We start from the raw sequence: 12,852 nt of genomic DNA, 5'->3' as shown, positions 1-12,852 counted from the left end.
TATATAAATATTTATTTTTTCTTCTGAAAATCTGATGACAGTCATATTTTGCACACAGGTAAAGGTGCGCGATATCAGTGATTTCTGAAAATGAATCACAAAAGTAAAAAAGAAATGCGTTTTGGAAAATAGTTCTTTATTTGATTATCATAAAAATGTGTTTTCTATACAGAGATATCGACATCGGTAAATATCAGTATCGGCCATAACAGCAATATTAATATTGGTTATCGGTCACAATCGATGCATCGCTAATATATATATATATATTAATATTATAGACTCATACTCAAAATAATAGTAGTCCAACATCACTAACCTCATAAATAAATTTTTTCGTAGAAGTGATATTTCTACAAATAATTTACTAGTAAGTGTTGGAGAGTCATAGAAACCAACAGACCCAACAGTCATGACATGCATGCTGCTCATTTGGTGTAATTAGGGCCCGAGCGCGGACAGCGGCGAAGGCCCTATTCAGAGATGGGAAGTAACGAAGTACAAATACTTTGTTACTTTACTCAAGTAGATTTTTCAGATATTTTTACTTTACTATTTATTTTTGTGGCGACATTTTACTTTTACTCCTTACATTTTAACAAGAATATCGGTACTTTCTACTCCTTACATTTTAGAAAATTGGCTCGTTACTTTAGTTTTGTACAAAAGGTCGTCTATCAGGAGGGATTGTGAGTGCATGTCGGAAAATAGCGCGGACAAGCGCCTTACACTGCGAGCGGGCGCGTGCACCACACAGAGAAAAAAGTGAGAGAAAAGAGGATAAATCAGTTGAGATGGTGTGTGTGCGTCCTTGAGAACTGTAAGTCGTATAACTTATGTTGTCAGTTAATTTAAGCATGTTGTTGTATTGGTCTATATTTCTTGCAAACTTAAAGTAAGTTAGCTAGTGATTTGGTTGTTTGTGTTCACCTGTTAGCTAGGTTGCACGTTGCTTGATCTTATTAAAGCATCAAAAGAGAGAAGTTGTCTCCATCCGTGTTTTAACAGACACACCTGGGGCAAAATTGGAAACCAGAATCAGCTTTAAATATAGTCCTAATCTAATCCTCACTAACAAGTTTCAAATCATTTCACTGGAGTTACCGTTATTATTTTTCGCGTCATCAATACCGAATTCAATCTAATTGGATCTAATTGGATGGGAATATACTGTAAGTTGCACTTGATGCAACGACTCGACAGATTCGGCGGCATTCATTTGCGGCAAATCATTGTGGCTTGATGGTGGTAACGTTAGCACTAGTAGTATGGATGTTTGTTTGTTGTCTGTTTAGTAATTAGGGTCTGAGTGCCGACAGCGGCAAAGGCCCTATTGAAACTGAAGGAATTATTATTACACCAAATGAATTGGCTTTTTGAGGGGCTTAACATATTCAAAACCTCACCAAATTTGGCGGTCGCATCAAGTCTGGTGAAAATTTACGTATTTTAAGGGTTTCGGGAATAGGCGCACAAAAATGGCTCGCTAGCGCCCCCTAGAAAGTAAAAAAAAATTGAGCCCCTTCAGTGCGTTTAACGTAGACTCACGAAACTTGTTACACATATGTAACATTTCAAGATGTACAAAAGACTTCATTACAGCCATACCCTAAACCCAACAGGAAGTCCGCCATTTTGATTTCAAAGTTCGAAATTAGTGCGATTTTGGCCATTTCCACATGTCGTACTTTAACGAACTCCTCCTAGAGATTTCATCCAATCAACTTAAAACTCGGTCTGTGTCACCTTAAGACATTAAAGATGAAAAGTTGTTAAAAGAAAAACTTTTCGTCATAGGGCGTGGCGGCCATTTTGTGTGTTTCGCTGCCGAAACAGGAAGTGGGTGTAACTCGAGTGTACATTGTTCGATTACCTCGAAACTTTTCAGGATTCATAAGAGTCCAACCCTGAGGACAAATAAAGGCCGATCTTTACTTAAAGTCATAACGCCCCCTAGTGGCAACAGGAAGTAGGCTTAAAAGTCAAGGTGCTATACTTTAACGAACTCCTCCTAGAGATTTCATCCGATGGACTTCAAACTTGGTCTGTACCATCCCAACACCTTAACAATGAAAAGTTATTAAAAGAAAAAAATTTTGTCAGACGGTGTGGGCGTGGCGGCCATTTTGAGTGTTTAGCGATGAACAAAGAAGTTGTTCTAACTCGAGTGTACGTTGTCGTATCTGCCCGAAATTTCTCACGATTGACAAGGGTCCAGGCCTGAGGACAACTACAGGCCAAAATTGACTTTTGGTCATAGCGCCCCCCGCTGGCAACAGGAAATGCGCCTTATATGACAAACATCATCTGATTTACATGAAACTTAGAATGTGTGGTCTACATGTGAAAATGAGCCGCCCCCTATACTTTAACCGCGCCCACTTACTCAGGCCACGCCCCCTTTCATAACATTTGAACCATTTAAGGTAGAGTCTTGTATGAGGTGTCATTGAACTCAGCAGAGACTATCATATTCATTGGTGATGGTTTGGCCCGCCCCCTATGCTTAAGCCACGCCCCCTTTCATAACATTTCAACCGTTTAAGATATACCCTTGTGTGAGGTGTCATTGAACTCAGCAGAGAGTTCCTTCTTCATTGGTGATGGTTTGGCCCGCCCACTATGCTTAAGCCACGCCCTCTTTCATATAATTTGAACCGTTTCAGGTAGACCCTTGTGTGAGGTATCAGTGAACTCAGCAGAGACTTCCTTATTCATTGGTCATGGTTTGGCCCGCCACCGTATGCTTAAGCCACGCCCCCTTTCATAAATGGTGACCCGTTTAAGGTATCTTAAGTATCTTAAGGAGTCTTATGTGAGATATCAATGAACTCAGCAGAGACTTCCTTTTCTATTGGTAAAGGTTTGGCCCGCCCCCTAAGATTTAGCCACGCCCCCTTTTATAACTAATGACCCGTTTGATGTAGACCCTTGTGTGAGGTATCATTGAACTCAGCAGAGACTTCCTTTTTAATTGGTGATGGTTTGACCCGCCCCCTATGCTTTAGCCACGCACACAGATAATGAACCGTATGACGTAGAGTCTTGTGTGATGTATCGTTGAACTCGGCAGGGAGTTCTCTTTTCATTCTTGATGATTTGCGGTGTCTGAGTGCTGCGCAAATGCACGGTCGCAAGGAGTGGTGTCCGCCGGTAACCCCGACGCGCGCAGAGGCGCGAGGGCCCATCCATCGCTGCTCGCAGCTTTAATTGAATCTGTAATTGAAAGGGGCATGTTCAAAATAATAGCAGTGTTGTGTGCAATTAGTGAGGTGATTGATTCTGTGAAGAAACAGGTGTCAATTATGGCCCATTTTAAGGACGGAAGGAAGCTAATGTTGTGCATGCTGGTTATAGTGCATTTCACACTGAAATAGCAAAATGTGTTCCAGACATTGCTCTGAGGAACAGCGAACTTTGATTAAAAAGTTACCTGTGAGTACTGTTACGATCAGAAGAAGGCTATGTGAAGCCAATCTATCAGCTAGAAGCTCCCGCAAAGTTCCATTGCTGAAAAAAAGACATGTACTGAATAGGTTGAAATTTGCCAAAGGACACATTAACTAGCCAAGGAGAAATGGCGCAACATTCTGTGAACTGATGAGAGCAAAATTGTTCTTCTTGGGTATAGGGGCCGCAGACGACCCCCATGCACTGAATTCAAGCCACAGTACACTGTGAAGACAGTAAAGCATGGTGGTGCAAAAATCATGTTATGGGGATGTTTCTCATACTTTGGTGTTGGGCCTATTTATTGCATACCAGGGATCATGGATCAGTTTTAATACATCAAAATACTTTCAACAAGACAATGACCCAAAACACACCAGTAAGCGAGCAGTCTTGGTTCCAGATGAACAAGATTGATGTTATGGAGTGGCCATCCTAATCCCCAGACCTCAATCCCATAGAAAACTTGTGGGGTGACATCAGAAATGTTGTTTCTGAGGCAAAACCCAGTAATGCAGAGGAATTTTGGAATGTAGTTTAATCGTCCTGGCCTGGAATACCTGTTCACAGGTGCCAGAATTTGGTCGACTCCATGCAACACAGATGTCAAGCAGTTATCAGAAATAATGGTTATGCAACTAAATATTAGTGCAGTGATTCAAAGTAAAGCAAACCCTTGAGACATTTTTCAGTTCATACAGTAAATGTTTGAGTTTGTAAAGAAAAATGCAAATAATGCTATTTTTTTGACCAGCCTAATATTCCTTTTTCTTCAATTTCTGTTAAGGTATAACACAAACGTGATCAATTTTGGTCATATTTTGATTCGGAATTGAATGTGCAGTGTTCTCAATGCATTGATATTATGGAATTAAAAGCTATTCCAAGGATTTTGAGCATTATTCACTTTTTTAAACACTGCTATTATTCTGAACACAACTGTAAATATATATATATATATATATATATATATATAGTATAGTATATTGTTCATTTACAAATTGCAAATAATATACAGAATACATTTCGGCATTGTATCATGCCCTCAAAGTTGAAGGTTTGGTATTTTGACACTAAGTTGCAGACCCGCAAATAATCTTACAAAATGGCAATAGAAAAAAAGGAAAAATACGAATTAGCAATTAGAGTGAGAATTTATTACCTATAAAACAAAGCCTGACGAGATTTTCTTCTGTCTGAACTCACCTTTCCAGTGAGGATAACACATGGGAGCCGCAAGACAACCTGAACTGCCTCGACCTTATCACCGAGTACATGCAGAAACACAAGGAGAAGGAGGAGAAAAAGAAGGAGGGCAAGAGGAAAGTTGTCAGTGAGGCCTCGGGAGACTCAGAGGAGCGAGGGAGCAAGAGGAAGAAGGAGGAGGTGAGCGAAGAAAGAGATTACTCTAGACTGAAGAGTCCCAGAAATCTAATCTCAATATTAATGAATGCACACAGAGGGTTTCACAAATGTCTTTTAGGATTTATATATAAATCACTTGACATTGCAATATGCACATGCATATACATATATGCAAAACAGTACGGGTGCAATGGATCACCAAACTCACGTTTCGGTTTGGATCACGGTTTTGAGTCACAGATTGGATAGATTTTTCAGATCAGCAAAAAAAGGGAGGAATTTAAATGATTTATTGAAAATGTAACAATAACATAACAATAATAACTTATTTCACCAATAAATTGCTGTTAAACAACAAATACAGATGAAAAAAGGATATTTTACAATAACTTTGAATGCACCACAAGGTTTACCCATTTCAAGTTAACGCAACATTTGTGATATATTGTGCAGCCCTAGCAACAATAACAACAATTAATTTGTGCAAATGATTTGTAGCCTAACTCCTTGAATGATATGATTATGACTCTTTCAGAGCCGTGGTCAGTAAATGTATATTTTTAGGCTGCTTACGCATTCAGGTGGTCCACAATTGTCTGCCAAGCTTTCTCTTGCTGTTTCATTACAGCGTTACAGTTGTTTCATTACAACTTGCCTGAAAAATGTAGAATATTTCAGAACTTTATAAAAGTTATGTAGAGTAGATTTGCTTCCATAATAACAGGTCTGCAACCGGCACGTATTTTCCTTCATTTTGTCATAAATTATTGTATGAAGAGTGAAAATTGTGAGTGAGAGCAAGTCCAAGGTTTAAAGAAGGTTATTCACTAACTATCTCTGTCTGTTTGTCTGTTAATATAGAAACAGAGAGGAGAAGAGGGACCCAAATGTCACCACTGTCAGCACTGTAACAAATCCTTCACAACATCAAAATATTTAAAGATTCATCAGAGAGTTCACACTGGAGAGAATCTACACAGCTGTGATCAATGTGAGGCAGCTTTCACACTACAGAGTAACCTTAAAATCCACCAACGCATTCACACTGGAGAGAAGCCGTACAGCTGTGATCAATGTGGGGCAGCTTTCACACAACAGGGACACCTAAAAATACATCAACGCATTCACACTGGAGAGAAGCTGTACAGCTGTGATCAATGTGGGGCAGCTTTCACACAACAGATTAGCCTAAAAAACCATCAACGCATTCACACTGAAGAAAAGCCTTACAGCTGTGATCAATGTGGGGCAGCTTTCACACAACAGATTAGCCTAAAAAAACCATCAACGCATTCACACTGAAGAAAAGCCTTACAGCTGTGATCAATGTGGGGCAGCTTTCACACGACAGGGACACCTAAAAAGACATCAACGCATTCACACTGGAGATAAACCTTACAGCTGTGATCAATGTGGGAAAACTTTTACTCAGAGTAGTAACCTAGAAAACCACCGACGTGTTCACAATGGAGAGAAGCCGTACTCGTGTGAACAATGTGGGGAAACTTTTACTCAGAGTGGTAACCTAGAAAGCCACCGACGTGTTCACACTGGAGAGAAACCGTATTGGTGTGAACAATGTGGGAAAACCTTTACTCAGAGTGGATGCCTTAAAAGACACCAGCGCATTCACACTGCCTCGTAGTGAACATGTTTCAGAGCCAAGCTGTTTCCTACTGCCTCCTCCTCATGCCCTGATAACTGCGTTGTTATATTCTGATCTTCTCTCCACATTGAAGGCTGATCAGTAGTAACTTTATCTTCTGAACAGCATGCATGTTATCCAGGCTGCGACTACACATCACGCTCCCTCCCTTTGAAGGGATTAATTTCACTCAAAATTAGCCTTTATTCCTGTAATAAAATATTTTGAGTTCAAGGTTCAACTGCTAGTGCTATTTAACTAATGCTGCAAGGAAGGTGTATTTGTTCTAATCAATTAAAAAACTCCCATCACTGTTTACTCAGGTGTTGTGAAATTGCTGAAATATTTAGCTTATTGTCCCTTAAGATGACAAAAAGAAGCAAATCTTCATAACTGGGAAGCTTTAATCAGAAAATGTCTGCTGCTGTTGCTTAAAAAGGGACTTGAATAGTTACTATTGTTTAAACTGCATCTGTGCCCCCGCCATCTTGGGACAGACAATTGATCTTTAAAAAAGATTTTTGTACTGCTTTTGGATGTTCATGTAAAAGAAATGCTAAACAAATCAACATGGAATAACATTTCACAGATGAAAAAGATGTTTTACGATATTTAACTATTACAAAAGTGTTGAATGTAATATCACAAAAGGTAACATTAATCCTTCTTTTAAACTAACAATAAGTTAAGTGACTTTCCTGATACTGAGTTAAGCTAATGCTAGCTTGTGTCAGGTAAAGTATTGTTATTTCAGTAATTAGTAATACCTCAGTAAGATGCTTAAAATGATGTTTGTTATGTGTGTTACTGAACAGTTTCTTTAATTGTGGATAGACCTTCTGCCTCCATAGACACACATGCATTAGGAGGAGCACAATGTTCGTTACGAAACGGCCGTTGTGTCAACATATCGCTCCAATAAACAGCAGCGGCCTATGTGGTATATATGTATCTATAGTATCCCACAGGCTTCTTCAGTGGATTAGACACATGAGAACAGCTGGTTGTATTCTGGGGGACGTTTGCAAGCTTTTGGCTAATTCTGGCATTTTTAACCCATATATAATCATTCATTTTATTAATTTGCTCTGTCCTCTTCTTAAATAAACTGAATAGAATTGTACTTTCACATTAAGTTTTTTACAGGTGTATTCTTCTTTATGACACTCTTATGACTCCATATAATCCTTCAGTTTATCACAAACATTCAACATCAACACACATCTGGAGATACATGGTTTTTATTGGACAGGAAGGGGAAAACTGTCTTTTGAAAAGTAAGTAGAAAGGCATTTCCTGCAGAAAAATGCTTGTAAATGCTGAAAAGCTAAATTGCTAAAGCTTAACTAGATTGCTGGCTTTAATGCGTTAAAAGAAGGTAAAGCAGTGAGAAAAGTTGGAATGTTTTAAATTAAAAAATTGAAAAGTAAGTATACCTGACTCTTAGTTCCTTCCTGGTATCCATGGCAACAGCGCCATTAAACATGTCAATAATTAATGTGGACTTTTGAGTCTGTGTGTTTTGCATCAAGTTTTCCTGAAAGCACGCACACACACACACACACACACACACACACACACACATAAACACAGAGAGTGTGTCTGTCTGTGTGTTTTTATGTGTGTCTCTGTCTGTGTGTGTGTGTATTAGTGTGTGTGTGTTTGTGTGTGTGTGACTCCGTGTGTGTGTAGACTTTGTCCCGGCTGCAGGAAGTCACTGTCACACCACCGTCGCCACGGCGACCCGAGGACCTTCACACCTGTGAGTCTGTAGATTAATATTCAGACTTTTTCTCAAAATATTCTAACTTCTTTTCTTGCTTTATTCTGACTTTGTCTTTCTCAAAATACTCCAAAGTTTTCTAAATTATTCTCTTTTCTCTGAAGTTATTTTGATCTTTTTTTCCAGACATTTTCCAACTTTTTCTCTAATAATTGGACAGTTTTTTCTTAAAATAATCCAACTTTGTTTTTCTACAATAAATATAAAATATAGACTTTTTTCCTAAAATAGTCAGTTTTTTTTGCCTCAAAATATTCAGACTTTTAATGACAAATATTCCAAATGTTTTCTTAAATATACAGACTTATTTCTTAAGATATGGATTATTGAGTGAAGAAGTTTACGGAGATTTAAAGTGAGTTCTGTTCTTGTTGTTTCTCTGATTTATTATTTATTATAATCTCAGCTGCAGACGTCGTCTCCTCTTCCTCGTCTGTCTCTGAGTGGGTAGGAAGGCGAGTGGAGGAAGTTTCTCCTCCGTCTTCTCCTCCTATTCACTGTCAGAAGAAAGCTGAACGAGTTCCGGCGTCCGCTCAGCGATCGGCTTCTTGTAGCCGACGATCAGACACTCGTCCTCGTCTCCACACCCATCGGTGGTGGTGGTGTAGGACGGGCTGGAGGTCTCATCGTCCCACGTCGTCAGGTCGAGGCAGCTTCCTGTCTGCATCACGTCGTTCTGGACAGAAAGATTCCAGATCGGCCCATCTGAGCTTTCATTTTCTCAAAGGCAGAGCAGGATACCCAGGGCTCGGTTTACACCTATCACCATTTCTAGCCACTGGGGGACCATAGGCAGGCTGGGGGAACGCATATTAATGTTAAAAAACCTCATAAAGTGACATTTTCATGCCATGGGACCTTTAAATATTCAGACTTTATTTCATGAAAAAAGAAGCAGCAGAACATGCTTTCTTAAAGGAATACGCCACCGTTTGTTGAAAAAGGGTCATTCACTGTCTCCTCTATATTTTTGTATTAGTGCATGCATTGTCTTAGTCCAGCGCCGCCAGCGCTAGCTTAGCTTAGCGTAATGAATGGAATCCTTTGTTGCCGTTTAGCATGTCGTGAGTAAAATAACCCTTTTTCAACAAACGGTGGCGATTTCCTTTAAATGTGATTCATCTCCTCCAGCCTTCTGGCTCCGCCCTCTCCACAGGATCAGCCAATCAGAAGACACGTCAGCGAGAAACAGACAGGAGATGTGATCATCGTATATAAAAGACATGACAATGTTTCCTGTTCTTCAGGGATTAATCAGATGAACAGACAGGTTGTTGACTCATGTGGTTTATAGAATTATAAAATATACATGTATATGTCAACACTTTACATTGATCAAAGCTACATTTCTGTAAATAATACTTTCCCAATAAAATCTCAGTCACAAGATATTCGTCTCTTTCTCACCGTGTTTTAAGACTTTTACTGACAGACGTTTGAACGTGTTATTGGTGAAAAATGAACCTGAAATATGACGTTTCAGACTCACAGAGTACGTTTTTGTTGATAACCACCTTCGTGACACCGGTTATCTGGGACAGCAGTTGTTAGGGTTAGTGAAGCCGGATCACTGAAAGAAATTCAGGCCATGTTGATCTTGCTTCGTAGTACAGGCCTCAGGCCTCTGGGCCATGCAAGCATACAAAAAACCGTGTTCCAGTGTTCAGCCAAGAAGGATCGGAGTTAGTGCGCTGAAGCACAGAAGGGATGAGGAGGAGGGAGGAGCGAGCTAGTCTTTGTTTTGTTTGAAAATACTTTGAACGTCAACAAGAATTAACGTCACCCAACATCGCTTATATTAGAGCACCTTTAAGGAACCATTTTCAAGAAAGTTCTTTGTGGAGCTACCTGGTTCAATAAAGAACCTCTTTTAAATGGTTCTTCAGAATAAATGATTCTTTGTTCATTTTAAAATCACGTTATTATGGGTACATTTAAAAACAAGTACAATACAATACTTAAATTTGGCCATTTGACAATTTTATTATTGACCATATTTAATTTAATTACATTACAAAAAAGGAGAAAAATGTAACAAATGTTACACAATGACAATAAAAGTAGATCCAATCAGGCAATCTGATTGGCCAAACATTCAGAACATGCTCAAATCAGCATTACAGCAACATTACAGATGTAGTGCCGGAGCAACATAAAACCTTTCAGACCTGACAACGCCACCTCCTATTGAGGGTTAGGAGGAACCCTTTGAACCCTTACTATGTTAAATAGTATGTTGTGTGACCAACTCTGGTTTTCCCCTAACAGGGACAATTTACAGGAGGAAAATATTGTACAAAAATAAATTTGGTTTTATTACAAAAAGTTTAAAAGATTTCCAATTAAAATAGCAATTTGGCAGAATAATAAAACAATAAATTAGATGGCCGATACATGTGGTCTTACTCTCCTCAAAGTAGGAAGGTCGGGTCGGCACGCGCACACCGAGAGACGACTGTGGGAGACAGAAAGAAGAGACAGAAGGCCCAGCACCGACAAGGACATGCACTAAACACTTATTTCTACACGATTCACTACAAAGTATCATGCAAATCACTACAAAATATCATGCAAGTCACTACAAAATATCATGCAAGTCACTACAAAATCTACAGTGTCGAGGCTACATACACACCGTAAGTGTCACTTACGTGCAGTCTCACCACGAGGAGGCAGTGTGTCGACACGGACCCAGCCTTGTACAGGATCAAGCTGTGAGCATACATAAATTGAGGAGAGAAACCTCTGTCAAAACGTCCATAAAAAGTATATTTAACCCTTGTGTTGTCCTTCGGGTCCCAGTGACCCGAAGGACAACACAAGGATTATGTACTTCCATTTACTTTGTTGAGAATTGCTCTCTAAACAAGGGTTAATACAGCACCTTAGTTCTTGTTTGTACAGCATTTTGGTCAGCTTAAACTGTGTTTAAATGTGTTCTAGAAATAAACTTTACTTACTTACTTTAAAAGAAACCGGTTTTAGAGAGCAATTCTCAACAAAGTAAACGGAAGTACATAATCCTTGTGTTGTCCTTCGGGTCACTGGGACCCGAAGGACAACACAAGGGCTAAAGACCACTTGTAAATGAAATCACAAGAAAATAATCAACCAAGGCAAATAACCAAAAGAAACAAAATGGTAAAATAACCGTAGAAAACAGTGACTGGACTGGTCCCCCTTTGAGAAAACAAACATACATTAGTGGCCAGTCACAAAGGCACAAAGTGTCTGAAAATAATTTATTAGCACATTAATAGTAAAATATAGGAAAAATATAAGCCTACTTCGCAAGGACACAAACTCCTATAGCACAGTTAATGCGGGAGGAGGAGTATTTTCCGGAGCTCTACAGTCACAGCAGCTCATTTGTCAGTGGTAAACTGAAACATACAAAGAAACTCCAAGTTGAAAAACATTCTATAAAAGTAGTGCATGGCTTGCGGTGGCATAAGCAACACAAAAAGGGTAACATTTAGCTGAAATATTAATTGCTACCACATGGCTAAAACAGCTGATAGGCATTACCGTCAATCTGCCCCAGTTCACTCCGTGAAGGACGGGAACTTGTGCCTGGCTATCAACCTAGTGGTACCAAAATCAGAAATCAACCTTAAGCTGTACTTGCTCCCCAAATTACCGCAGCAAAACATTTTCATACCTCGAGAATCAGGAGAATCCACACAAATGCAGTGCGCTCAGTGAGAGGTAAGGGGACTAATGACTACACCTGGTGAGCTTTTTATCACTTCCTGATTGGCAACCGGTCACATGACTGCATGCACATATCAGCTGGTTTCCCACATTCATCCCCCCCAAAAAGTGTCGTCGCCCCGACGGTCAATTGACTTATAACCAGGGAATAAGCTGGGGACTACTAACTACAGACCTCAGGGAAGCAGCAGCCCTTACAACCATGTGGACCTTGTCAGGTTGTGTGGGTTTGGATTTTTCTGTTGTGGAAGTTTCCTTTGCAGCAGGGGGGTAGATTTCAAAGTTTAGTAAATTGAAACAAATAAGACAGACTGAGACTAAAACCAAGTTGGGTTTTTGTATTTTATTAAAAGATATATTTTGCAAAATAGGAAGAATTACAAATTCACAAGAAGCACGGAGCTCGGTGTGTAAAAGATTCTTCAAATGAGCGGAAGGAAGAGTGAGCTTAAATGCACATTGGGAAAAGGGGAGTGACATTTGAATACAATCAATTGTATTCATGACTTGCACATTCTTTCAAACAATAAAGATCGCAACCTTCTAGACGTTTCTTTCTGACGACAGTAAAGATATAGATCCAGTACTGGCATCTATCAGGGAAACACAGGCATACGTCATAAAATCACTTTCATCTAATCCTTTGCCCCTTTCTGACATACATCCTAAAATCTAATCCTCTGTCCTTTCCTGACGTACCTCATAAAACTACTTCATCTAATCCTTTGTCCCTTTCTGCCCCAGCTGGGGTCACGCTCCCCGTACATCTACATCTATAACAGACCAAAGACAAGGATCTGGGAAAGGAGGATGTTAGATTTTGTGGCCTTGTGGGTTATCAGTTCACACGAAGGGCATACACTTTTCTCTCAGACTCTCTGTCTATGAAGTATAA

General features: G+C 39.5%; 1 protein-coding gene and 1 long non-coding RNA gene across 2 annotated transcripts in view; one reads left to right on the top strand and one right to left on the bottom strand.

The window, feature by feature from the left end:
• LOC120558537 (zinc finger protein 239-like) overlaps positions 1–8,226 on the top strand; it is a 360,504-nt gene extending 352,278 nt beyond the window's left edge. The window contains exons 3-5 of the mRNA XM_039799574.1: positions 4,665–4,836; positions 5,677–5,944; positions 8,153–8,226. Of these exons, the coding sequence (XP_039655508.1) occupies positions 4,665–4,836; positions 5,677–5,944; positions 8,153–8,226 (514 nt within the window). The remainder of the gene's footprint in view (positions 1–4,664; positions 4,837–5,676; positions 5,945–8,152) is intronic.
• Positions 8,227–11,325: 3,099 nt separating this feature from the next.
• On the bottom strand, positions 11,326–11,949 carry LOC120559439. Its single transcript, XR_005639281.1, has 4 exons — positions 11,905–11,949; positions 11,772–11,828; positions 11,531–11,626; positions 11,326–11,423 (listed from the first exon to the last, which is right to left on the bottom strand). It is a non-coding gene; the product is annotated as an uncharacterized LOC120559439 (long non-coding RNA).
• Between the last annotated feature and the right edge of the window lie 903 nt (positions 11,950–12,852).

The sequence above is a fragment of the Perca fluviatilis genome, chromosome 5 (assembly GCF_010015445.1).
Source record: "Perca fluviatilis chromosome 5, GENO_Pfluv_1.0, whole genome shotgun sequence".
NCBI lineage: Eukaryota > Metazoa > Chordata > Actinopteri > Perciformes > Percidae > Perca > Perca fluviatilis.
The sequence above is the reverse complement of the archived record's forward strand: the minus strand, read 5'-3'. Positions and strand labels throughout refer to the sequence as shown.